Source organism: Typopeltis vanoorti, chromosome 9, assembly GCF_054136105.1.
Source record: "Typopeltis vanoorti isolate ZY-2024b chromosome 9, IOZ_Tvanoo_1.0, whole genome shotgun sequence".
In the NCBI taxonomy this organism is placed as follows: Eukaryota; Metazoa; Arthropoda; class Arachnida; order Uropygi; family Thelyphonidae; genus Typopeltis; species Typopeltis vanoorti.
Window position 1 is genome coordinate 103435647 of NC_143557.1, and position 27987 is coordinate 103463633.

The following is a 27987-nucleotide window of genomic DNA, read 5'->3' on the forward strand; positions in this document are numbered from 1 at the left end:
TTTTAAGTTTAGTGGGTGGTTTAAAGGTGGCATTGAGGTTATAATGTTGTAGGATTCTATTGATTTTTTCTGATAACCCTTTAATGTATGGGATGGCTATGGTTTTACTGTAATCTAGATTCGTTTTTGTTGTTGTTTTATGGAGTATTTTATTAATTGTATTTTTGTTATAGCCATTATTTATGAATGTGTCGCTGATGATTTTTAGTTCTTGTTTCAGGGCTTGCTGGTTAGAGCAAATTGTTGTAGCTCTGTTTTTAAGGGTGTTAATGACTCCATATTTTTGTGATGGGTGGTGGTATGAATTCGCATGTATGTATTGGCCAGTGTGTGTCGGTTTTTGGTAGACTGTGAAGGAAAGACTGCCTGAAGGAAGACGTGTGATTAGTGTGTCTAGGAACGGGAGTGAATTTTGATTTTCGATTTCAATGGTAAATTGTATGCGTTTGTGTTGTTTGTCTGCATAATTTTCAAAAATGCATTCGGATCACCGTGCAAGCCTAAGAGAAAGGAAATGTAATATGTGTTTTTAAATTGTATTCTCTTCTTTTCTTTATGATTAATTTTAGCCAAAAGGCTGGGTCTATTATGGTTTTGCTGTAATCTATATTATATTATATGTATTTTTTGACGAAGTTTTATGAAGAATTTTATTGATAGTATTTTTGCCATTATTTATAAATGTATTGCTAATAATATGTAATTCTTGTTTAAGAGTTTGTTCATTAGAGCAAATTGTTATACCTCTATTTTTGAGGGTGTTAATGACTCCAAGTTTTTGCGAAGGGTGGTGATATGAGTTAGCATATATGCATGTATGTTGGCCTGGTTGGCCGAGTGGTTAGCATATTCGCTTTCCAGCCAAAAGGCTGCAGGTTCAAATCCTGTCATGGGCATGGATACTTATGATTGTCTGTGAAAATACTAGTGGTGGCTTTGGTGTAGATGATGCAGTTTGCTGTAGCTTGTGGATTAAGTGTCATAGGTGGAAAATAGTGCCTTCCCTCGATGAGTCTTTAGACTTCATGTTAGAGGTTTAATGGAATATTATCAGCACTGAGAAAGGATTAAAAACAATTTTAATTCTTCCAATATTCGTCTCTGTCACAGAGACATCTTCAGGGATTACAAAAAAACCTTTTGTAACAACACACACACACACACACACACACACACAAAAATATAACAGAATAGTGAGTGAAACTAGAGTCCTATCTAGGTGGTGCACCTTCTATGGGTATTTGCAAGTGGCCTAGGATGTAAAGAGGGATCATATGATAATTAATGTTTCCCAAATTTTGGGAAGTTTAATGCAACCGTATTTGTTTAAATTCGGTTGATTCCTGAGTGCAGATGCAGACAAATATTTAAACAAATGCGGTTGCATGAAGATGTCTCTGTGACGGAGACGAAATATTGGAAGAATTAAAATTATTTTTAATCCTTTCTCAGTGCTGATAATATTCCATTAAACCTCCAACATGAATTCTTCACTGCACTTAAGCCTCAACACACAGAATCTTTAGACTCCTTGGAGGTGTCATGTAATAATAAAAATGATATTGGCTGGTATGTGTAGGCTTACAGTAAACAATGAAGAATGGACTGCCTGAGCGAAGACATGACCAGTGTATCCAGGAAAGGAAGCAAGTTCTGATTTTCAATTTCAGTAGTAAATTGTACGTGCTCATGTTGTTTGTTCAGTTGGCCAAGGAAGGTGTTTAACATTTGCAGCCATGTGGCCAGATAATGAAAACATCATCAACATATCTAAGCCAGGCTGTAGGTTTTAAAGTAAAGGAATATAGAGTACGTTGCTCAAAAGCTTCCATATAAAAGTTAGCAATTGGAGGAATAGTGGTGAGTCCATGGCTGTACTTTCTTTTTTGCAGGTAAGAATTTTTTGCCACACAAAGTAACTGGAATTGTGTCACTGATTGGAACATTTGTGAAAGGGGCAGAAACATCAAAACTGACTAATATAGTTTTTGTAAAGTGTTATGTTTTTAATTTTGTTTATGAAGTGTTGTGTGTTCTTTATATAGGAAGGGGAATGACCTACCAATTCCTTAAGTGTTGATGCTAACTTCTTGGCTAAGTGATAATTTAGGCTGTCTATACCCTCAACTATCGGCCAAAGTGGAACATTATGTTTGAGTACCTTGGGAACACCATATATTCTGAGAGAACAGGCGTAATTGGGTAATAGTTTTTTAACAGTGTTTGATGGCCAAGAAGTGACAGACTAAAGTAATTTCACAGTTTTTTTCTTAATCCTGTTAGTCGGATTATAATTCACAAGTTGATAAGTGCTGTTATCGGAGACTAGTTGATTCATCTGCTAATGTAAGTTGATCTATTAAGGATGACCGTGTCATTACCTTTTGTCTGATTTTGCTACAATTATATCCTGATTAGCTTTTAATGATTCAGCCCACTTAGTTCAAGTTTTCCAGCATACCCTGACTTTAGGACTATAAGCAATTATTTCAGCTTTTATTGGCCACCATCCATCCTGTTTTGCTTTAATTTATATGAATACTTATATGAATAACTTTTGTGTGAACATGTTGCTCTCCAGCTTCATTTATTTTTGTAACCAAATAGATAATAATAATAATAACAGGACTCGAACATTGATATAGTAAGGATTTTTAAACTACTAGCCAGAGGTCAGGCCAGTAGTTTTAATGGTTGACCAAATCAATGTAACTTTAGTACCATGTACATTGTAGTGCAGCTTGTTTCTTTGTATATGTGTGTATACATGAGATGATGACCTTAATGTAAAGGTCAACGCTGTGAGTGATTATTTTGGTTTATATTAAACTGTAGTTTTACTCTAACACTGTTGTTGTCTCCATAATTTTTATAATGAGGAAAGGAGTCTGAATCCTCATCACCACCTCCTGGTCCGCTAGAAATGCAAGTAACTAAATCTGTGCACAGCAGTTAACATGTAATCAAATAATAGTTTTCTAAAGAGGAATAATTATTATTATTATTAAGAGAGACCTCCAGGGAGTCAGAGACTCATCAAGGGTGGCCACATACTACATGCACCAGCTATCATGCTTATTTTTGAATTCATTCACACTGCTTGCACTCACAACATCCAATGGCAATCCATTCCAATCATGCACCACCCTATGAAAGAAAAATCTAACTCTCATACCCTTCTTAGCAGCATTCATTCTCAGCTTCCAAGACTGCCCTCTTGTCTTTTCCCCACCCTCAATAAATCGAAAATTTCCATCCATTGAAATCCTGTATGACCCTTTCAGAAGTTTTAAGTCTCTCAATCATATAACCCCCCCCCTTCTCCTGTTTGCTATTGTCTGCAGTCTACACATTCTTAATCTGTCTTCATAATTAGTATTCCACAATCCTGATTTTTAACACTCCTTTGCACTCTCTCTCCAATATATCAGAATCATGACAGAAACAGGAGACTAGACCTGTGCACAATAGTCCAAGTGAGGTCTTATCAAGGCCTTGTAAAGAGACAAAATGACATCCTTATCTTTACATATGAACATTCGTTTCAGCATTGTAATTATCTTATTTTCTATCTTTGCTACATGGTGTTACACCTTGATAACCAAGAATGTAAAAATCTCAGTTATCATGGTGTAACAAGAAAATAAAAATATGAAATCCTATGTAAGTAGCTAATACAAGATATTTAAAGAGAGAAAATATGCTTGCATCCAAGAAAATTAATTATAGCAGAAATTGTTTAACTAAATAATAAAAAAGGGATTCTTATTACAAATAAAAAAGGATATAGAAAAAATAGGTTAAGTAAGACAAAGAAGATTAGAGATAAGAATTTGTATGTGAGAGGCTAGTTTAACACTTGAAAAAAGGAGATAGATTAAAATATTCTAGTAAATTCTAAAAAGGGGATTAATTTAGTATAGAAGCTAGCTTAAAACAAATGACGATCACTCAAGGTGAACTCCCGAAGTGAGATGTCGTCATGTGAGGGTCGCGTGCAAGGAACCGTAGCATGTTTTGGGCAGAAAAACACGACTTTAATTGGTGAGTGAGATCGACTCCAGTAGGGGGGGGAAGAAATTGAAGAAGGTGTTGATAGGGACCATGCAGATAAAAGGGTTAGGAAACCCCCCCCCACACACACACAGGGCTTTTTTTTCTCAGAGTTTCTTCACGAATTTTTTGTATAGGTAACATGGGTTTTCCTGAGTGACAGCGTAAGAGTTATCTCCGTCCGACGCAACAAGGAAACAAAGTGTGCGGGAATTCGATCCCATATACCTATTGCAAGAGACGAGGAACGTCTTATAGTTACAAGAAGGAAGGAATTGTCTAAATATCTCATCATCCAGTACTCATATCAAAGGAAAGAAAATCCATACAGAAATCCGTGCCCACGTGATGAGTTCCATAGTGATTGAATAGAAAATCCTGTGTGAGTCCTTAATTCAAGCATGAAAGATATAGATCGTGAAAACCAGGGTTCGTCCTAGAAAGGTACTGTAAAATCTTGTATCAATTGAAATTGCATATAGTTGCAATCATTGTTAATTACTAGACAGTCGAAGATATACTAGGACTTTAGTACAAATCAGAGTAGAATGAGAGTAAACTAGTTTATATTATTTGATAAGCATTCATGTGCTAGAGATTTATGTGCACATGATATCTCATATGAGAGTGTCTTAAAGGTCAAATGTATATATGGGTATAGCGAAAGGATAGTTTAACCTATATTGTTTTGTTTTGTAAGTTAGATAAGGTAAACTGAAAATAAACATTAATGTCCATGGTATTACAGCAATATTGAGCATTCTGACTAGTATAAGGTTAAATAAAGTGTTAATTTGTTCCAGGATTATATGTGTATATTTATATGTATAAAGTATGTTATGACGGCATGATCGCGAATTCCCATATAGGATTTTGCCCTAATACTTGTATTTTGCTTGTGTAATTTTGTAATTTTTATTCTTAGTATTGAATTGTGTTTTATATAATAGAAATCAAATTGTACCATGTTTGAGATTTTAAATAAACTTTTGTTCACTAATAATACAGTTGTCTGAAATTGCTGCCTAATGCACCACTTGAAAAATGTACGAACCTAATCACGCGGGAAATTAATGTGTTAAGTTACGAGATAGAGGGTCACGACTGCTTAATAATTTCACGCTCAGACATATTTTTGTATTTTGCTCCTTGTTTTCGAATTATATATCTTAAACTAAATGTCCTGAAAGGCGCAGTATAATATAAATATTAAGGACACTAAGGGGAGAAAAAGCTTACATATTAGAATCTTGTAATATCTCATGCATAGATAAGTTTTGATTAAAGAAAATATAGAGATTCACTTGAAAATAGAAAAGGAAAGTTTAATAATCGTAAATAGGGACACAACAATGGCCCCCTGAACTTCAACTTCCTATCTACTAATACTCCGATCAAATGATCAACTAGTTCTAGGATTATACATGTTTGTATGTATAGAACCTGTTATGGCAATAATATCACAATTCTCATGTAGGATCTTAGCCTAATACTTGTGTTGAGCTAGTGAAAATTTGTATTATATATTCTTAGTATTGAATTGAGTTTTATTTGATAAAGAATGAATTGTACCATGTTTAAGAGTTCAATAAACTTTTGTTCATTGAAAATACAGTTGTCTGAGATTGCTGCTCAACACTTGTAACAACCTATGAACCTAATCACGCGGGGGAGGGGGATTTGTTAAGTTACGGGATAAAGGTCACGACTGCATATTAGTTTCACACTCAGACATATTTTGGAATTTTATATCTTAAACTAAACGTCCTGAAAGGTGCATTATAAAATAAATATTTAGGGACACTAAGGGGAGAAGAAGCTTGAATATTTGTATTTGAGTGACATCTCGTATATAAATAAGATTTGGACAAAGACAAGTAGAGTTTCACATGTAAGGATAGTTGAAAGCCTAATAATCATAAATTGGGACATAACAGTATCAATGTTTATGATCATCTTTAGGTAGTAAATGAATTTCTTTGCCTGGTGTGAGACTGCTGCTTTGCTTATTTGAGACCTGATGTAAAAAATAAGAAAATTAAGAATACAACAAAAAAAGAAACTAAAATTTATAAAAAAAATTAAAAAAAATTCCTTGGTCCACTCATGGTGCGAAGGCACTATAGGTCTACAAAAAACTTTTTGTAGCTGGTGTTGCACAAAAAAAAAAATTGATTCTGGGTGTTTTTTCAGTCATTGATGAAAACTTCAATGTAACCTTTGTCAGCTAGTCAGAGGGAGAGTGATGGGAAGTTCCATTTTCTCCACATTGGCTAACTACTTCATGGAGCATTTTGAATGACATCTCCACACCTTGTCCTGAATCTTCAGTGTGGTATAGATTTGTTGATGACATTATTGCAGTATGGAAGAATTCAGTAACTGCGCTTTTTATTAGTAAAATTAATTGCATTCATCACCTTGGTTAGAAATAGAAAATGACTTTTTTTGATGTTCTCATTCATCACCAACTAGATGGATGCTGGATGTCTTTGGTCAGTTTTTGAAAGATATACAGTATGTAGGACATTATGTTCACACCTCTGTCTGGCCATTATTCGTGACAAAAATCTTGTAATATAAGGATTCTTATCCATCAGGTTCTTTCTTTTTTTTTCTCCACAAACACTTAGTGGATCTTCATTTCTATCACTACTTTCAATCAGTGATACCTTCTGCAACATGTCTTATCAACTGTGTAGCCATTCTCTACATACAACGAATCTCTGAGTGCATTGATAATTAGAACTCTTGACATTCAGGTTGCATTTTATTCTATTCTATCCAAAAGCTTTCTTCATTTTTAAGTTTCGCAAAGGATAATCTTCCCCCATGAATATTCCGGATTTATCAGACCCTTTTTTTCCTATGGTTACTTATACTTTGAAAAAGCCAGAATATTGGCCCAATGTAACCTCCTGCATGGACGTTACATTGGCTGTAACCTCCATGCAGTGGACACATCTGATGGACTCTGGACTGCAAATTTTATAATTAAAAAGATTTTATTTCCATAAGTAATCCGATTATCATTCATTTGTAGCTAATATAATTATTATGCTCTGAAGAGAAATATCATGGTCTATTTGCATATGTAATTATGTTTTAAAATAATTCACATAAAATAGAGGTCATTTAGTCTACACTTTTCAAAGACTAGTAGGTAGCAAATCTCCATCCTTAGCTGTCATAGGTAGTGGTCCAAGGCTATCAGTGATTTTCGTAGGCATCAAGGAGTAGAGTATGGTAGATGACTGCCACTGGTGCATGGTGCCTAACACAATGTCTGAAATTCTGAATTTCAGACACTGATAAACCAGTGATTGCCAAAGATTGATCAACTTGGGAACTGGCTGAAAGAAAAAACAGCCTAGAATTGAATTTGTAACTGTCTTTCTTCTGGTAGTCTAACACTATGGAAGCAAGTGACATTTTCACAGAGCTACGCAGACACTTAATCTGAAATATACGGGTATTTTTAGATATATGTTCTGACCACAAAATATAAAATATTTTAGCTAGGACAGTGTATGAATTGGCAGGTGATTAGAATGAAGCAGAAAGATGAATAATTTTTATTTATTATTTTTTTTTTAACAGAGGAAATTTTCACCACTTAACTAAAAACGGTACGATCCTTCTGTAATGAGTCCCTAGACTCCATGAAGATTTCTATGCAATATTAAAAATCCCATTCAAGAAATATACAGCATCCACTAGTAGTAGTAAGAGAAGGGAGGAATAGAAAGGAAATGATAATTTTTTATGACCCTCCCCATTAATTACAGATTGATTGATTGATTGAAAAAAAATGAAATGTATAATTTTGTGTATAATTTTTATTAGGATGCAGATGTAAAAGTTACCTTTGAGGACCAACAGAAAATAAATAAATTTGCTCGGCAGAATGCCCGATTGGAAGATATTTTAGATGAATTAAAGGCTAAAGAAGTAAGTCGATAAAAGTTTTAGTTACCTAATTTTCTATGTATGGTATGGTATGGTGCAAAAAAAATAAAACAGTATACTGAATGCACACAAACAGTACTGCTAAGACGGGCTTTTGTAAACATTTAGTACTGTTTTTTGTGCCATACTTTATAAATTATTTTTTCTTATATTATACAATTGTACATAATATGTACCAGCCATTAACCAGCATGGATTTTATAAATCTTATTAAATGTTCAGATATTGCTTAGACTGGTGGTGCACAACTTTTTATGATTCAAGGGCAACATATTTTTTCCAAGGTACATTGCACATCTAGTTTTCCAGCCTTGGTTGGCCAAGTGGTTAATGTTCTCACTCTCCAACTAACATGCTGCAGATTCAAATTCTACTGTGGCACAGAAGGTAGATTGTTTTGAGGTGGAAACGAATTTCATTGTCTGGTGTGAAACCACCACCTGCTTATTGATGGCCTAAAGTGGCTTGAAAAAGTTCTGTGTTAGGTCTCTTCAGCAGAGTTTCAGACCATATAAAACATACCTAAAAATTAGGTTGAAAATTTTAAGCTCCGCCTATAAATTTTGTGCTAGTTCAGGTATTAACCTCAGTGGAGTACCTCAGTCACCTAATGTATTATAGTTGTGTGTTCAGCCTCGTCAGTTTATAAGCTTTTGTTACTACTTGGCTAATTATTACCCTTTGTGACTACCAATGTTGAAGCAAATATGTTAACTTTTAGGTAAGAGATGAATTTCATTGACCAGTGTGAGAACACCGTCTACTTTGTGGCCTGAAGAAGTTCTGTGTTTTTGGAGAGGGTTTTTGAATTACATGCAAATCTCAAGTTATGAACATAATATATTCATTGAAATGTGCTGTATTTACATTTCAATGAATTTATTTATTATATTAAATATATTAAAGCTGAATTTATTTTTTTTCATAAGATATATTGTTAACCTTATTAATTTATTGGTGAATTTTGCCATTGTAAAATGTTCAAAAGTGTGGGATTCTGTGTTGATTAAATGAATTGGAGTTGCAATTAATTAGCCTATTCGGTGTTTGTTAGTTCAAATTATTCATATCTTGAAAGTTTGTAAGTAGGAAGTGTGTGTGTGTGTGCATGCATGCATGTGCTTTTTTGCAAAACTGAATTTATGAGAAATCATTTGAAGAAAAGCTATATCCTCCTTTCCTTTGAAACCAAAATTGTGGAAAAGATGTATCGATTGACATCTTCTTAATCTGGAGCTACGGTCCCGAGTCTCTAAAGAATTTCCTTGACCACCTCAACAATCAACGCCCCAAAATCCAATTTACTGCAGAATTAGAGATTGTTGACTCTCTCTCTCTTCCGTTCCTGGAGATGTCAAACTCGCTCATATTTCTGAGAAATTAAAATCTCTATTTACAGCAAACCAACTCACACCAACAGATTTCTCCATGCACAGTCCCATCACTATCCACCTCAAAAACTTGGTATTATCTCTACGCTAGGCAAACATGTTCCCTCACTCCTGTGTGAAGAATAAGAAGGTATTAACAAAAAAGTTCAGTTTCTTGTTACAACCTTTCAACAAAATGGTTGTTGAAGTCTTTACAACTTAAAGAGCTTGAGTTGTACAGTGAAGTAACTAATTATGACATGCAAGAGACAGTGATAATTACCCCATTTTATACCAAATGATGAAGACGAAACTAGTCATGCAATCTACTTAATTAAATAGTATTTTTTACTTTTATCTCTCGGCTTTCAGTCATTTAATCTTTTTAAAAAATATGTCTCTCAACCGAGTAAATCCATTATGCCATATATATCTTCCTATCCTATCCTTCTCATCCGTCTAGGATGGGTCGAGTCTCCTTCTAATGAGGGGATTACTGGTGTATTAATGCATCTGGTTCTCCACTCTGCTGCATCCCCTAAGGGCGATATTCATGACTGTATCCATGTGTGTGTGTGTTCACAGGGCCTGTTTACAGGATGAAAAACCCCAGATAAACTGGAGGGAAACACCCTGCTGTCCACACCCAAGACAGCTAACTAGGCTATGGCTGAGGAAGATCCTTAAGCTCCTCTCATGGTTGATGGGAATCGAACTCAGGACACTCCTTCCTTAAGCATATGGTTGCGAAGCTCATAGCCACTCTCATGGGCGATGGGAATCGAACTCAGGACACTCCTTCCTTAAGCATATGGTTGCGAAACTCATAGTGCGGACATATATATATATATATATATATATATATATATATATATATATATATATATATATATATATATTCATCATCATCATCATTCTCAGCCATTGTCGATCCACTGCTGGATGAAGGCCTTTCCAAGATTACTCCAAAACTGTGCCCATGGCTCTCCTTTTCCATGTCACTCCTGAAAATCTGATGATATCATCAATCCACCATGATTTAGGTCATATATATATACATACATCTTCAAGGCCCACCTTTCCTAATTGGGTTGTGGGAGCAACAGCTGCAAGAGGAACTTCCAATGGTCACAATCCTCTGCCACCAAGCTCAGGTGTTCTGGTAGGACTCCCAAACGTGTCTTCCCAAGGTTTTGGATATAATCTATCCAGGGAGTCCTTGGCCTCCCACCCTCTGGCTTGGCAAAGAGGGCCTGCTGGGGAAGCCTTTCTTGTGGTATTCTGACCAGGTGACCGTACCAACATAACTGTGATCTCTCAACAAGGAGAAACAATGGTTGAATATTGAGGGTTTCCCGAATTGCAGAGCTTCTGACTGTCCAGTCTTATCAGCCCCGCAACCCCTCGAAGGAACCTTATTTCAGCTGCTTGGATTCGTGTCCGCATTCTTTCAGTCATTAGCCAACTCTCATGACCATAGGTGAGGATGGGGACATAGACTGTATTGAACACAGTCAGCTTTGCCTTCTGGCTTAACTCCCACTTCAATACTACCGAACAGCCCAAGCTCCTGCAATATTGTGCTTGCTGAGCCAATCTGAGTATCTAGCTCTACATCCCACTTTCCATCACTCATGAATATGGACCCAAGGTATTTAAACTTCTCCACCTTCCTCAGTGGGACTCCACTCACATTTAGATTGCACTGGGATGGTTGTCTTGAGACCACAAATGCTTCAGTTTTGGCCACACTGATCTTCATTCTGACATCTGCACAAACAGCTACAAACCTATCCAGGGTCCGCTGGAGGTCATCTGTGGAAGAGCTAAGCAGAACTAGGTCATCTGCAAAAAGCAGACGTCCAATGCTACATCTTCCAATTCTGACACACTCACTGCCTCGGCTGTGCCTATCAATCCAGTCCATAAATATTATGAAAAGGAGGGGTGACAGAACACACCCTTGGCAGAGGCCAGCAAAGACTGTGAAAGGTTCAGACTTTATGCTGTTTACCCTGACACAAAACTCTGTGCATTCATACAGGGACTTGATGGCAGCTAATAGTTGGCCATCCACTCCATACTCCTGTACTACTTGCCAAAGCTTATCCTGAGGAACCTGGTCATATGCCTTCTCCAAGTCCACAAAACATGTGTAGACATTCTTGGCATATTCCCAAGATTTCTCGAAGACTTGCCTTAAAGTGAAGATTTGGTCAGTTGTGCTTCTACCAGGACGAAAGCCACATTGTTCTTCCTGGAACTTTGACTCAACTATGCTCCTGCACCTTCTTTCCAAGCACCTAGCACATACTTTCCCAGGCAGGCTGAGCAGAGAGATGCCACAATAATTACTGCAATCCTTCTGGTCTCCCTTCTTGAAGACTGGTATTATTATGCCTGTCTGCCATTGCTTTGGTGCTCACCCAGATATCCAAGCAGCCTGACACACTTGAGTCAGCCAGAGAACGCTGTCTCGATTTAAGGCTTTTAGCATTTCGTGCTGAATTTCATCATCACCAGCAGCCTTGCCCGATTTTATTGCTAAACGGACCTCTTCTGCTGTGTGACTAGTCATCGTCCCGATCTGCACCTCTTGGATGTCCACAACTGTTGTGCCACCTGGGTTAAGAAGACTCTCAAAGTATTCCCTCCATCTGTGGAGGATATCCTACTCGGTTGTTAAAAGTGCACCATCAGAAGCCTTAATTGCCCTTGCTGTGCATGATTTTCTCCCTCGAAAGCCTCGATTTCCTCGCTAATAATAAGAATTAAGTTCTTTTTATGTTATCGTATGTTTTAATTTATTTCTGTGAGTGAATTCTTTCTTAGATGTTACATTGAATCAATCAAGAGATGCTTTTGATTCTGTTCTGAATTGAATATTTTTTTTTTCAGAAAGAGTTTCCTAAATAAAAACTTGATATTTAAAAAAATCTTAATCTAATCATAAAATATTTGGTAAACGTCTGATTTTTCAAACAATTAATAAATTTATTTCTTAATATGTTGCTCTCAGGGGCTCATTTTAGTTAGGTTATGGGCGTGGCAAACCCGAGGTACTTGTGCTCGACTATGCCTTACTTCATGTAATTTACATCTGTTAAATTATCTGTAGACTGGTCCCCTCCTCTTCTTTCTTTCTTCTCTTCTTGCTTCTTACCCCGAGTGCTATTAGAGTATTTGAGAACTAGGGGTGAATCTTTCCTATTTTGCTGGGTTATTTCGTCTTATGCAAACAGGGTAGTTCTAACAGGCCATTACTAAACACTGTAAAATGGTCAGGTCATCAAGCAATGGTCATACCGCATTGTCCGTTGCGCGGGTTACCAAGGGATGTGTTCGGGTTTTAGGCAGAGGGACCCGTTCGAAAAATATGTTACAGTATCCCTTAGACACCACTCCTCAGCACTCTGCTAGAGGAAACTCCATCAATGGTCCCGCTACCTGTTTGGGGCAGCACAAAGAAATGGTTCTGCAAAAGGATGGAAATGATAATGACAATACCACCAGACTGGCTTTAGGCAACTGGAACATCTTCTCTCTCTGACAGGGAAGGAGAAGGAACTGGTCGAGGAAGCCAGGTGCTACCAATTAGATTTAGTCAGGCTTTCTTCGACCAAGAGGAGAGGCTCTAGAACTGTTGACCTGGATGAGGGGGTGGAAGCTGTACTACTCCGGTGTGAGCCCGACAATGTCTGCTCAGGCAGGTGTTGGGATACTCACAAGCCCCTGGCTGTCAGACTGTGTTGCTGAGTGGATCCCATTGGGGGGGACGAGAAATGGGAGGCATTGGAAAATGAGGCTGTGAGGAAGAATTTTGCAGATGACATTTCCTCCAGGTTCAAAGAGATTCCCAAGCATACTGCAGATGTTGAGGAGGAGTGGGAGCTGTTCAGAACTGCTGTCACTGCCTCTGCGCTCTCATGCTGTGGCAGAAAGCGGCTTGGCGTGGTGATGGACAATGAGAAAAGGACACCTTGGTGGAACCAAGAGGTCCAAAAAAGCTGTCCAGCCAAAAAAAGGAGGCCTACCTAACATGGCTTAGGGTCAGGTCACCTGATATGCGTTTCTGGTACTCACGAAAAGCTGCTGCTGAGGCAGTAAAGACAGCAAAGCAGAAAGCTTGGGAATCCTTTTGAGAAAGATTAGACTCATCCTGTGCAAATATATATATATATATATATATATATATATATATATATATATATATATATATATAATAAAAATAAATAAAAAAATTCATGGTACTAATATACTACAGGTGTAATGTTAAAAAAAAAGAATGCATATTATTCCATGTTTATCAGTGGCCTGTGAGGCTGAGGCATCACTGATACGTGATTATTTATTAGTGATTATTTTCACATTTTGCCATTATAAACAAATATTGAGGGGCACGTGTTTTCTGAATTCAGATTGGTTCCAAAACATTGGGGAGCAGATAGGGCCAGTGATTTCTTATCACAATAGTAGCAAGTAACAAAAAAAAAATAATAATTCTCTCTCAACTTTCCAAATTTTCCAATTTTCTACATTCCATCATTTGGTATAAAATGGAGTAATTATCACTGTCTCTTGCCATGTCATAATTAGTTACTTCACTGTACACCTTAAGTTCTCTGAAGATGAAATGATGCATTCATATTTTATTATAATAAAATAAATGATCGTTGATAAAACATGCATTTTTTAAGTGCAGTAAATAAGATTTAAAAAAAAGTACAAAATGCTATTTAGTGCATGACGCATGCTTCAGAATTGGCATTATGGAAAATTAACAATTAAACTGAGGCTCCTTGTTAGATTGTGATAGAGTGGAAATTTATGAACTCCTATCTTATCACAATCTGACATGCTTTTCCAAACAAAAAAATGAGATAAATTCAGTAAATTGCCTCTAAGTGTAAAATAAATAATATGTATATATGTATCAAACATGTTCTTTAATAAAAGGGTAAATAAGTATGTATTTTGTGCCGTTCACGAATGTGATTAAATTGATATTGAAGGTATAAAACAGTAACAGAGCATTAGAAAAGTTCATATATAAAAGAATTATGGAATGTAAGCACAAATTCAACAGTTGGGATGAAGTCCAAAGGTCACGGAGCCGTATGCGAGGGAGCGGCTCACCAAAAGCAAACAACGTGACGTCAGCGTACGTGCAATAAGCAAGGCAGAAAATGGACGCAGTAGCAAGTGTGAGTTGGCTGGACATCGAAAAGGGTGAGAATCGCCGAGAAGAATAGGGGAAATATAAGGGTCATGCGACTCTGTAACAACACTTTTTCGTTCCTGGATCTCTTGTGTGTTCCCCTCTCGTGGTCGCAGAGGGTGACGGTGCCCCGGTATCGGAGAAATCCCGATAGGCAGCTACGGTCTCGGCGGCCGTATTCTATGCGAAAAGAAGCAAGTCCGGCTGTCCACAGAAGGCAAGTTCCTGTGAACCTATGAAGCACTAAAGAGCCAAAAAGGGAAGATAAGTAAACTTTGTTTGTGTTACACTGATTATGAATGAAAGATTTGTGTCACGTTAATATGTTATAGAAGAAGAACATTAATGATATGGGATAGGATTGTATTGTTATCACTTTAGAAGAATATTGATTTTATCCTTACTATCTGTCGTGTTAAAGTTCGCCTTTATATTGAATGAAGTTAAGGATATGTTAGAGTAAAGAATTGGCATAATATAAAGAGATTGTGAAAGATATGAATGTTATCTTGTGTAGTCTGACAGAGCTACGGAGTTTTAGATTGATTGTGATAATAGTACATGACTAATGCATTAGCGAAGGTTAATATAATTCTTACCTTAGGAAGCTACTGTATAATATTTTATAAGTGTAATAGTAGTGTTTGAATATTATATACCTTGTCTGGAACTCCCTTAAGATGGGATTTAATTTATGTTATTATGTGTATCAACTTTTGAGTATAATAAACCTTGCTTTTGATTCTAACAAAGACTTTCTGTGATTTCTGGAATCCGATGCACCGCTTATAAAATATTAATGCGAACCTATGCAGGATATTAAAAAGGGTATATTTTGGCCACGTCTGCAGAGTTGATAGGTATCATTAAGTACTGTCCTGAGATTACCTCTTGGTTGTTAATATTAATAATCTAATAGCGCTAAGTGGTGCAGCGAAAAAATTAATTTCTTGGCATTTTATGAGAGGTAAATCTCAGACACTCTGATACTCTGGTACTGCCTCGATCTCGAGGAAATTCCATTGTCCCTCAGAGGTACCACGTGCTACCCGATAGAGTGTATTACGGAGATATAGCATAAAAGGTTAAAATAAGTTGTGATAAGCAAATCGGCGACACAACATCCTCTTCTGATTTTTTTTTTTTTTTACTCACCAGCCAAAAATTCTCATGTTTCATGGATGAGCAGACACTTTTTTATAAGGTATGTAGACATATAAAAAAGGAACAGTGTATATATAAATTTATTATTATTATTATTCTGTCTCCATGGAGTTAGAAGACTCATCTTGGGAGACCCTATATTGATAAAATATAGGGTCTCCACACAGTACCTCTCATACTTCTCCTTAAACTCATTCACAAATGAAGCACTCACAACCACCTCTGGCAATGCATTCCACACATTCACCATCTTCTAAGCAAAAAAATCTAGTCCTAATACCCTTACTAACCATGCTCTTACACAATTTCCAGGGATGACATATCATTCTCTCCCTTCCTGCACTGTACAGAAAAAAGTCATCGGTATTAATCCTATAAAATCCCTTTAATAATTTATATGCTTCTATCATATCTCCTCTTTTATGTGCCTTTCAACTAGTTTTTGGAGCCCACAGACCTTCAGTCTTTCCTCATTGGAAACATTCCACAGACCTACAGTGATCTTTGTCACTCACTTCTGGTCCCTCTCCACCATTTCTTCATCACCAAGGAATCCAGGTGACAAGATCTGTGTGCAGTAGTCAAGGTGTGACCTTATTAATATCTTATAAAGTGGAACAATAACTTCCCTATCCCTGTCAGTGTGTTCTTCAACAAACCATGTAATTTGAGGTGCTGTTTTGGCTACCTTGGTAGTATGCCCTCTAAACTTCAGTTCTTTATTCACACTCACCCTCAAGTCCCTTGCCACATCAACTTCTTCTGGTTCAATTTCATTAATATAGTACACAGCATGTGATCTCATCCTACAAAGTGCATCACCTTTCGCTTAGTGATGTTAAACTGGCAGCCATTTACCTTTACCCCATACCGCCAGAATATTTAAGTTATCTATATCACCTTCATTGACTGTTGCTCTTCCCAATTTTGCATCATCAGCAAACAAGAAACCAGTACTGAGCCCAGAGATACACCACTAGTCATTGTGTGTTTGTATATCCACCAATAATTGTCTGGACACTAGCAATTTACAATGATACTAGTAGGCGAACCTTATATCAGATATATCCACCTTTTGGCTTTGATCACCTCCTGCATCCTTTGAGGAAGATTTTCCACAAGTGTGTGGCAGACAGGTGGAATTTGTCTCCATTCCTCCATCAAAGCAGCACTGAATTCAACGACAGATTCAGGTCGTGCTGCTCTGGACCTCATTCACTGCTCCTATTCATCCCACAGGTGTTTGATGGGGTTGAGGTCAGGACTCTGTACAGGCCAGGGTAGTTGCTTAACACCATCTCTTCATATTATTCCATAACAGCTGTTGTTTTGTGGCATGGGGGCATTGTCGTCTTGATAGTAACATGGGTCCGTTCCATAAAAACTTCATGGTGTAGGCAGCACCTGATTTTCACGAAACTAGGGCGAACAACGAAAAATCAGCTACTGGAACAAATCCTGAAACGCATCCCAACTCAACATCACCAGAGTTCAAGATCGGTACTGTCAACATAAGAATCCTGAATGGCAAAGAAATGGAGCTTGAATAAGTACCAGATCGACATAATAGGGGTGACTGAAACAGAAAAAAAACAAAAGTGGTGAGATCTTTCTAAGTAATAAATACAAAATGTTATATTCAGGCACTAACAATCAGGGAAAAGAAGTAGCTGTAGTATTCAACACTAAATACGAGAATAATCTTGAATGACAGGCAGTATCAAGTAGATGATGTGGGCAAATATCAGAATAGGGAATTGGACAACGAAACTTATTTGTGCTTATGGTCCCACAGAAGGTTCTACCAGAGTAGAAGTAGAGAAATGTTTTGAAACTTTAGAGAAAGCAACTGACATAATGAAAAAAGAAAAGTTGGTCCTTGTTGGAGATCTAAATAGCAGAGGAGGAAATGATTGTCAGGCATACAAAAATATTTCTGGAAATTTGGAGAAAAGACCAAAGCTAATAATAATGGCAAATACCTGTTGGATTTCTGCTCAGAATATGGACTGGTTTTTACTAACACAATGTTTCAACATACCAATGTGCATAAATTCACATGGAGAGAAGAGGAAAGGAATAAAAAAGTCATTGACTATGTAACTGTTGATAGTGATTTTTTCTCACTGGTGCAGGACACTAGAGGACAGAGGACAGAAGATTTGAAATTGGAAGTGATCACCATTTAGTCTCGAGCAGGATAAAATTGAATTTCATATTGAAAAGAAGAACATGTAAGAAAGTTTTAAAGTGAATAAAAGTTGAGCAGCTCTCAGGTTTGAGCTGTAGACTAAAATGCACAAACATTATTCAAGAAAAAATGAAAGAATTTGAGAACAGGAACCAAACCTTGGAGGTTCAGCGGCAAATTGGCAAATACTGAAGAAAACATTGATTGATTCAACCAGAGAGGGATGAGGTGAGGTTGTCTGCAAGGACAGAAAAGTCAGATCTCCATGGTGGACACAGGAAGTTAAAGAGGCAGTGAAGGAACAGAAGAGAGCATATCCTGACTCTCTTCTGTTCATAAGTTCCTGGCAAATAAGTCAGCTTGTGCTCTTAGGGAATACAGAGACAAATGTAAAAAAGCTAGACACTTTGTAAAACTAGCTAAACAAAAGTTATGGGAAGGCTTTGTTAAGAACATAATATAAATATCAAAAATTTGGAAAGATATTCTGGAGGTTGCTGAAAATGCTCAGAAATTGAGAAAAGAGTACTGTAAAAGGAATTAGAAATGATAAAGTGACATGAAAACTGGAGAAAAAGATACCCTTCATGTATGGAGTAATTAATTTGAAAATTGCTAAATGAAACAAGCAGTGACTGCACAGTGGTAAAAAACACTCAACAGGCATGGAATACATATCCACACTTGAAGTAAAAAAAAAGCCATCAAAAGCCTGAAATGTGGAAAGGATGGAACTCAAGTATGGAGTTATGAAAGTCTTGCAGTGGCTTGCACTGCATAGTTCAGAGAGACGAATTCCGGATGATTGGAGTAGAGGTCTCGTACCAATTGTTAAATTTGTGATCCTTGTAAACTTCATAAGAGAATTTACTTGATCACAATTTAACAAGTAGAAAACTTAATGAGAAAATAGTGCTTGCATCTAGGTATAAATGAAATAAATATATTGAAAAGAATAATTGTTAACTCTCATAAGAACATTAATTGTATAACATTAGAAAAATGAGATAATTAATTTACAGCATTTATTATAAGAATTTTGCATGTAAAAGGCTTGCTTGTTATACACTTGAAACAAGAGATTGTAAGTTATGCTAATTCTTAGAAAAATTGGGTGAGCTGATAGTGTTTGATAAAGCTGACACATAGGATTAACTAGAACCAAAGTAAAGGTCACAGTCCCTGATTTAGACACTGCCGCAGGTCAGTCGCGTGCACACGGCCAACCAAAGGTAGAAGTTTCAGCAGGGAGACGCCGCCCTAATGGATTACGATAAACGTATCCTAATGTCGGAGGGGGGGGGGAAGAAAATTAATTGCAGAAGGTGCAGGTAGGGTCATAATATAAAAGGGTTAGGACCCCCCCCCACGAGGTCTTTTACCAGTTTTCGTTTGGAGGTTACCTTATGAGTTTCCTGAGTGACAGTCAGGAGTCCCCCTCCATCCACCACGACATGGAATATTAGTAAGGGATTTAGGTCCCGTTTTCCTACCATTGAGAACAAAGGCCACCACATGGTCGGGAAGAAAGGTATTTACTGTATACTAAGCCAACCCTGTTGTAAAGGAAAGAGCTTATCAATAGAAATTGTGGATATCCTTATAGCATATCTGATGACTGCAGAACAGCAGATAGATCATGTTTCCTTAGAAGCCTGATATGGTGTAAACGAGGTGGCCCTCATGATCCGAAGTACCTCAAATATGTCCCACTACAGAACGAATATTCTTCAGGAATCACAGACAAGTAACATCTAGTAGAAGAGCTTCATCAAACGGTATTGTGAAAGATTTTATGTTAATTCTATTAATTTAGCATGGCTGTAATTGTAGTTCGTATTACTAAGGAATTTGAAGGACTTGAATGAGAGTTGAACTAGGACTTGAGCTCACTTAATAGTATAGAGAAAGAGGGAACTAGTTTATCAGTTACTGAACGAGCGATAGTGTGTATAGATACTAGTATATGTAATTTACCCTTAACTGAGAAAGGTCAAAGAGAATTGAATGTGGTGTTCATTATAGCAACTGAATTGCTAAGCCTACATAACTCTTGTAAATCAATTGTGTAATCCAATTGTGTCATATTATTGTGCTTAAGAAGGTGAAGGATTTACGATAACTTAATTATTGAAGGGGAAAGCCGTTTTATCTTGTGTGTTAAGAGTCTTTGTGGAGGCATAACAGTTTTTCCCACGTATTAGTGGGAAATTTTCAATATTAGTATTTTGCCAGTCTTATTAACATTGTATCATCTTAGTAGTGAATTGTAGTTTTTAGAATTTAATGTATTTGTACTGTATTTTGTATTGTATTGTATTTATGAGTTTAATAAACTATTGCTTATCAAATAATCAGTTGTCTTAAATTGCCATTCAATGCATCGCTTGTAATAACATACGAACCTAGGCCCGCGGGGAGGGGGGGGAGAAAAAGTTAAGTTATGTGATCGAGGTTATGACTGCATGATTATTTCACTTCTAGACTTATTTAAGAATTGCTTCTTGTTTTAAATTTCTTTATAAACTTAATGTCCTAAATGGTGCAGCTTAAAAAAAAAAATGTTTTAGGATACCAAGAGAAGCAAGAGCTTAGATTTCTAGTATGGAAGTGACGATACGCGAAGAAAAGGGATAAGATATATAAAGGAAAGGAAAGTATAAGGGAAATATATATTTAAACAAGAATGGGACACAACATAAATGGTGCAGTCGACAGGAAGCTATTCATGGCAAGTTAGTTTTGGATACAGATCAGACAACTGAAAGGCAAAAGTTATATTTTGTGTATTGTTGGAAAATTTTTGTATATCTTACTGTAAACTGGATGCAAGTATGACGGATCCCTCTAGTAGTTTAGGCATGAATGATAGTGAATTTTTTCGGTATATTAACCCCCAGCAAGTGTTCCCTCAGTTTTTGGGTGAAGATTCCGATGGCGTCATTAGTTTTTTCTGTTACATAGAAGAGCTTAGAAAGGTTGGAGGATGGACCGATTTTCAGTTGTTAGTCTTGCTTCATAGTAAATTGTGGGGAAGGCAAAAACCCTAGATCACTCTCGCTTTAAGACAGTCCTGATTTCTCAGTTCTCCAAACTGGGAAGTTTAGGACCAACTTTGTGGAAACTCCAGAGGTGCACACAGAAGGATAGGGAGAGTGTAGCTGTGTTTCACAACAGATTACTAATGGTGGCAAGTACCCTGAGTGTCCAAAGGTGAAGAAAATCCTCACCTGGACTGGGCCATCTTCCAGCAGTTCAGACAGGGAGTCAAAGCAGAATTAAAAGAGACTGCATTTAACAAAAGGTTGACCAATCTATGTGACTGCTACAATGCTGTCAAAGAATGTGAACAAATGCTTGGAGACCTCCGTACTGCAGCTGTTCCAGGTCTAGTCAATGTAATCGAAGAGAAAGGAAATCCAGAAAATAGACATTAACAAATCAATGAAAGTAGGGAAAAGAGAGAAAGACCTAAGGTGAGAGAAGGAATAGAAGAAAGTGATAGACCATCATCATCATCATCAAATTCTTGCCATGTACCCTCAAGGGGTGTACAGGATATGATAGTACTACATGAAAAAAATTACATCATTATTAATTTCCTATCTACAATTTTCCTCCAAATCAGTCTGTTACTTGTCAAGACTCCAACATTATCAGATCTTATATTTCTATCGTCTAAAGCACTTTGTACCGTATCAATCCACCTATATCTTGGTCTTCCTCTGGGTTGTTTTGTTGCCAACCTGGCAGAGAACACTTGTTTTGCTAATCTTTCCTCTCCCATTCTGTTTAAGTGACCATACCACCTGAGATTAGCTCTGCTAACACATTCCTGGATGCTGACAATGTCAAGTTCTTTCCTAATATCTTCGTTTTTAATATGATATTGCCATTGATGCCATCTGTTCATGCCTATAATCTTTCTCAGGACTCTCATATCTGTGGTCTCTAGTCTTTGGTCAAGTGTTTTACTTCTGACCCAGCTCTCAGATCCATAAGTTAAAACTGGTTTGAACACTGTCTTGTATACAGCTAATTTAGTGTTCCGACTAATTTCTCTCTTATTCCATATGAATTTATTCAATTGACTTCCCACCATACTAGCTTTGCTGATTCTGTTGTCTATTTCTATATTTAATTTACCATCTTCAGTAAAAATCGTGCCTAAATAGCTGAAATGTTTTACTTGTTCCACAGGTTCTCCATTCACAACACAGTTGACATTTTCAATGATTCTGCCTATTTTCATTGTCTTTGTCTTTTTATTGCTGACCTTCATACCATATCTATTACAACAGCTATTCAATTTAGTCAGAGAATCTTGCAGACTTGTAGCAGATTTATTTAGAAGTATAACATCGTCTGCATAAAATAAATAGCTGACATTAACATCTCCAATTTTGATATCATGTTTAATACCACTTTCCTTCATAATGTGATCCATATAGATAATGAATAAAAGAGGGGATAATGTACATCCTTGTCTCACACCAGATTTAACATTAAACCATCTTCCTGTACCTCCTTCAATTCTAACTGCTGACTTACAACTCAAATAAAGACTAAGTATTGCTTGATATAATGCCCCATTGACACCATATAACTGCAGCGTATTGAATAGCTTCTCTCTTGGCACCTTGTCATATGCCTTTTCCAAATCGACAAAACTTAAATACAGATCTTTGTTATATTCCCATGCTTTCTCGACTATTTGTCGTAAAGTGAAGATCTGATCCTGACAGCCTCTATTTGGCCTGAATCCAGCTTGTTCTTCACCAAGCTTTTCTTCCACAATTCTTCTCAACCGTTTCTCAAGTATACTTGCATAGATCTTGCCAGGAACACTCAGTAGGGAAATACCTCTGTAATTCTCACATTCAGTTTTATTTCTCTTTTTATATATGGGTACTGGGGTGCTTAAGGGTCAAAGCTGTATAACTGAGAGGAGACCTCCACATAGCCTTTAAAGGAATGCGGAGAACCGACCAGGGCTTCTGACCTAATGTCCAATCCTCACCTTCTCGTGGTGCACCCTGTTGGGTATCTACTTTGATACTGTATTTGATTGGAGTAGAGCTCTCATAGTAACTCTTGCAGACGAAGTGTCCCGATTATCCAGTATTTTAGTACCGAGTAATCCCATAAAATCGTTTTCAATAGAAATTGTGGATATCCTCATGGCGAATCTGATGACTGCAGAACAGCAGATAGATTGTGTTTCCTTAGAAGCCTGATATGGTGTAAACGAGGTGGCCCTCATGATCCGAAGTACCCCAAATATGTCCCACTACAGAAGGAATATTTCTTCAGGAATCGCAGACAAGTAACTTCTAGTAGAAGAGCTTCATCAAACGGTATTGTGAAAGATTTCATGTTAATTTAGCATGGGTGTAATTATAGTTCATATTACTAAGGAATTTGAAAGTTTATTTTTCACTTGGTTAGACTATAATAAATTTAGTTTAATCCTTTATCCAAGTGTGAGCAAACAAAGTTTGCGCCTGAAAGTATCTTCAGGACTGGGGTAAGGTGGTACAACACTAGGCAACTTGTTGCAAAGGTGGAGCAAGCTAACATCACTCCTATCTCAGTATCTCCCATAATGGAAAACACATCTCCTTGCAGATATGTCTAATGTTATGCATTATGGGAAGGGCCACTACCCAGACTAGTTTCGACCTTTATTAAGGTCTCTTCAGTGGAAGCCAGGCCCAAGTGGAGATACCAGTCCTCATAAGGACTGGCTTAAAGGGGCGAAGCAAGAATGCTTTTCATCTTCCTCGTTATCTGTAGAGGACAGTGTAGAGATATGGTGTTATTCAGCTATTAAAGTTCTAATCATGGGAAGAGGGTAACAGCAATTGCCAAGCCTCAGTTAGAACTTCATTGGCTACAACATTGCCATCCATTACCCTCCAAGGGTATTAATCACCGTATCTCACGGTCGATCTTAAGGTTCCAAGTGGAGATACCATGCAGAAGCATTAGTAAGGTCATCTCTACCTATAGGAGTTGCCAAACAGTGTGCCACCTTTTTAATAAATTACTCTGGATATAGAGAAAGATGTTGAAAGTTTATTTTTCACTTGGTTAGACTATAATAAATTTAGTTTAATCCTTTATCCAAGTGTGAGCAAACAAAGTTTGCGCCTGAAAGTATCTTCCGGACTGGGGTAAGGTGGTACAACAGCAGGCAACTTGTTGAAAAGGTGGAGCAAGATAACATCACTCCTATCTCAGTATCTCCCATAATGCAAAACACATCTCCTTGTGGATATGTCTAATGTTATGTATTAAGGGAAGGGCCACTACCCAGACTAGTTTCGACCTTTATTGAGGTCTCTTCAGTGGGAGCCAGGCCCAAGTGGAGATACCAGGCAGAAGCATTAGCAAGGTCATCTCTACCTATAGGAGTTGCCAAACGGTGTGCCACCTTTTTGGCAACTTATTTGGCTTAGTATACAGTAAATACCTTTCTTCCCGACCATGTGGCGGCCTTTGTTCTCGATGGTAGGAAAACGGGACCTAAATCCCCTTACTAATATTCCATGTCGTGGCGGTCACTCAGGAAACTCATAAGGTAACCTCCAAACGAAAACTGGCAAAAGACCTCGTGGAGAGGGTTCCTAACACTTTTATATTATGACCCTACCGGCTCCTTCTGCAATTAATTTTCTTCCCCCCAACAATAGGATACGTTTATTGTAACCCATTAGGGTGGCATCTCCCTGCTGAAACTTCTACCTTTGGTGTGCCATGTGCATGCGACTGACCGGTGGCAGTGTCTAAATCGGGGACCATGACCTTAGGCTTTACTTTGGTTCTAGTTAATCCTACGAGTCAGCTTTATCAAACTCTATCAGCTCACCCAATTTTTCTAAGAATTAGCATAACTTACAATCTCTTGTTTCAAGTGTATAACAAGCAAGCCTTTTACATGCAAAATTCTTATAACTAAATGCTGTAAATTAATTCTCATTTTTCTAATGTTATACAATTAATGTTCTTATGAGAGTTAACAATTATTCTTTTCAATATATTTATTTCATTTATACCTAGATGCAAGCACTATTTTCTCATTAAGGTTTCTACTTGTTAAATTGTGATCAAGTAAATTCTCTTATGAAGTTTACAAGGATCACAAATTTAATACAATATACAAAAATGGAAATAAATCTGAATGTGAGAATTACAGAGGTATTTCCCTACTGATTGTTCATGGTAAGATTTATGCAAGTATATACTTCAGAAATGGTCGAGAGGGATTGTGGAAGGGAAACTTGGTGAAAACACAAGCTGGATTCAGGCCAAATAGAAGCTGTTAGGATGAGATTTTCACTTTATGACAAATAGTTAAGAAATCATGGGAATATAACAGATCTGTATTTAAGTTTTTATAGATCTGGAAAAGGCATATGACAAGATGCCAAGAGAAAAAACTATTCAAAATGCTACAGTTATATGGTGTCAATGGAACATGATCATCATCATCAAATTCCTGCCATGTACCCTCAAGGAGTGTACAGGATATGACAGTACTACATGAAAAAATTACATCATTACTAACTTCCTATCTACAATTTTCCTCCAAATCAGTCTGTTACTTGTCAAGACTCCAACATTATCAGATCTTATATTTCTATTGTCTAAGGCACTTTGTACCGTATCAATCCACCTATATCTTGGTCTTCCTCTGGGTCGTTTTGCTGCCAACCTGGCAGAGAACACTTGTTTTGCTAATCTTTCCTCACCCATTCTGTTTAAGTGACCATACCACCTGAGATTAGCTCTGCTAACACATTCCTGGATGCTGACAATGTCAAGTTCTTTCCTAATATCCTCGTTTTTAATATGATATTGCCATTGATGCCATCTGTTCACGCCTCTAATCTTTCTCAGGACTCTCATATCTGCAGTCTCTAGTCTTTGGTCAAGTGTTTTACTTCTGACCCAGCTCTCAGATCCATAAGTTAAAACTGGTTTGAACACTGGAACATTATATCAAGCAATACTTAATCTTGATTTCAGTTGTAAATGAGCAGTTGGAATTGAAGGAAGTACAGGATGATGGTTTGATATACCATCTGGTGTCAAATAAGGATGTACATTATCCCTTCTGTTATTCATTATCTATATGGATCACATTATAAAGGAAAGTGGTATTAAACCTGATATCAAAATTGGAGATGTTAATCCAGCTCTTCACTTTATGCAGATGATGTTATACTTTTAAATAAATCCAGTACATCTGCAAGATTCCCTGACTAAATTGAATAACTGTTGTAATAAATTTGGTATGAAAATCAGAAATAACAAGACAAAGACATTGACAATATCAACTGCATAGTGAATATAGAACCTATAGAACAAATAAAACATTTCAGCTACTTAGGCACAGTTTTTAGTGAAGATGGTCTCAGTGAAGATTCTCAGTAAGATCTGCAAAATACCCCTCTACAGCTGCAATCACCTCTTGATTCAAAGATAAACGCTGACCAGCAAGGAAAAGTTTTAGTTTTGGGGAAGAGATAGAAGTCAGAGGGAGCCAAATCTGGGGAATAGGATGAATGTTCCAACAATTCATAGTGCAGATCCCTTAATTTTCTCATTGCCAAAACACCTTTGTGGGCAGGTGCATTGTCCTGATGAAAGATGATTTTTTTCTTCTGCAGACCGTGTCTTGTCTCACAAATTTTTTCGTCTAGTCTGGTTAAAAGATCGGAATAATATTCCCCAATTATTGTTTTACCCTTTTCAAGATAATTAATAAACAAACTGCCTTTAGCATTCCAAAACATCGATGCCATGACCTATCCTGCTGATGGAACAGACTTTGTCTTCTTTGGTGCTGAACAACCCGGCTTCTGTCCACTGTTTTGACTGCTGTTTGGATTCTGTGTAATGGTGAATCCAAGTCTCATCCATAGTAATAAATCTATGCACCAAATCAGTTTTATTCTTGTTAAAATGCTCCAAGCACTGTTGAGAGATTTTCATGCGAGTGCATTTTTGATCTGCTGTGAGCAAGCGTGCCACCCATCTTGCTCAAAGCTTTTTCATTTGCAATTCTTCATGCAAAATATATCCAACATGTTCTTTTGAAATGCCTATAGGCTCAGCAATTTCACGCACTTTGACTCGCCGAGTACTTTTCAGACCACCCTCGTGTATGGATTGCAGATGGGTCCTCCACATTCTTGGAATTATTAATCCATCATTTTTGTTCAGATTTGATAATGTTTCAGCATTTCACAAGCTTCTTTGAATTTTCTTTCAAACCAGGTGTTGGTGCGGTGTACGGACTTGGTGCCTTTCCAGTCAGTTCTGTGGGATGTTTCACATGCATGGTCTGATAGACCTGTTTTACCATAGTGAAGTTATTTAATGTGTTGTTTGTGTTTATCTTTTCTAATTGGGATCGTGCATACTCCCCCCCCCCCCCTTGTGTAAGGGTACATTGAATTTTGTACACTCCTGGGTGGACTAGGTATGGTAGAGGATCTTTAGAAGAGCTAAGTAAATTTCTTAATGTTGTCAGTGGGTTGAAGGTAGTCTTAATGTTGTATTTAAGTAGTGTTCTATCTATTTTTGCTGAAATGCCCCTAATGTAGGGTATGGATGGCATTCTTGTAATTTTTTTTTTTTTGTTTTTAGTGGCATTTGTATGGAAGATCTTGTGAACTGTTTTTTTATTGTAGCCATTTTTTACAAATGTTTGGTTAATAATTTCAAATTCTTGGTTCAGAGCTTGTTCATTGGAGCAAATTGTTAGGGTTCTGATTTCTCCTAGTTTTTGTGTTGGACGATGGTACAAATTTTTATGTATATATTGACCTATGTGTGTTGGTTTGTGGTAGACCGTGAAGGAGAGACAATCTGAGGGAAGGCATGTGATGAGTCTGAAAAGGAAGAGAGTTGTTTTTGATTATGTTTTGCAGCCATGGGGCCAGATGACGAAAATATCAAGATATCTGAGCCAGACTTTGGGCTTTAGGCTGGCCGAATCTAGTGCTTGTTAA

General features: G+C 37.1%; 1 protein-coding gene across 1 annotated transcript in view; it reads left to right on the forward strand.

The window, feature by feature from the left end:
* Pfdn4 (prefoldin subunit 4) overlaps positions 1 to 27987 on the forward strand; it is a 55356-nt gene that overhangs the window by 2929 nt on the left and 24440 nt on the right. The window contains exon 2 of the mRNA XM_090398064.1: positions 7900 to 8004. Within this exon, the coding sequence (XP_090254190.1) occupies positions 7900 to 8004 (105 nt within the window). The remainder of the gene's footprint in view (positions 1 to 7899; positions 8005 to 27987) is intronic.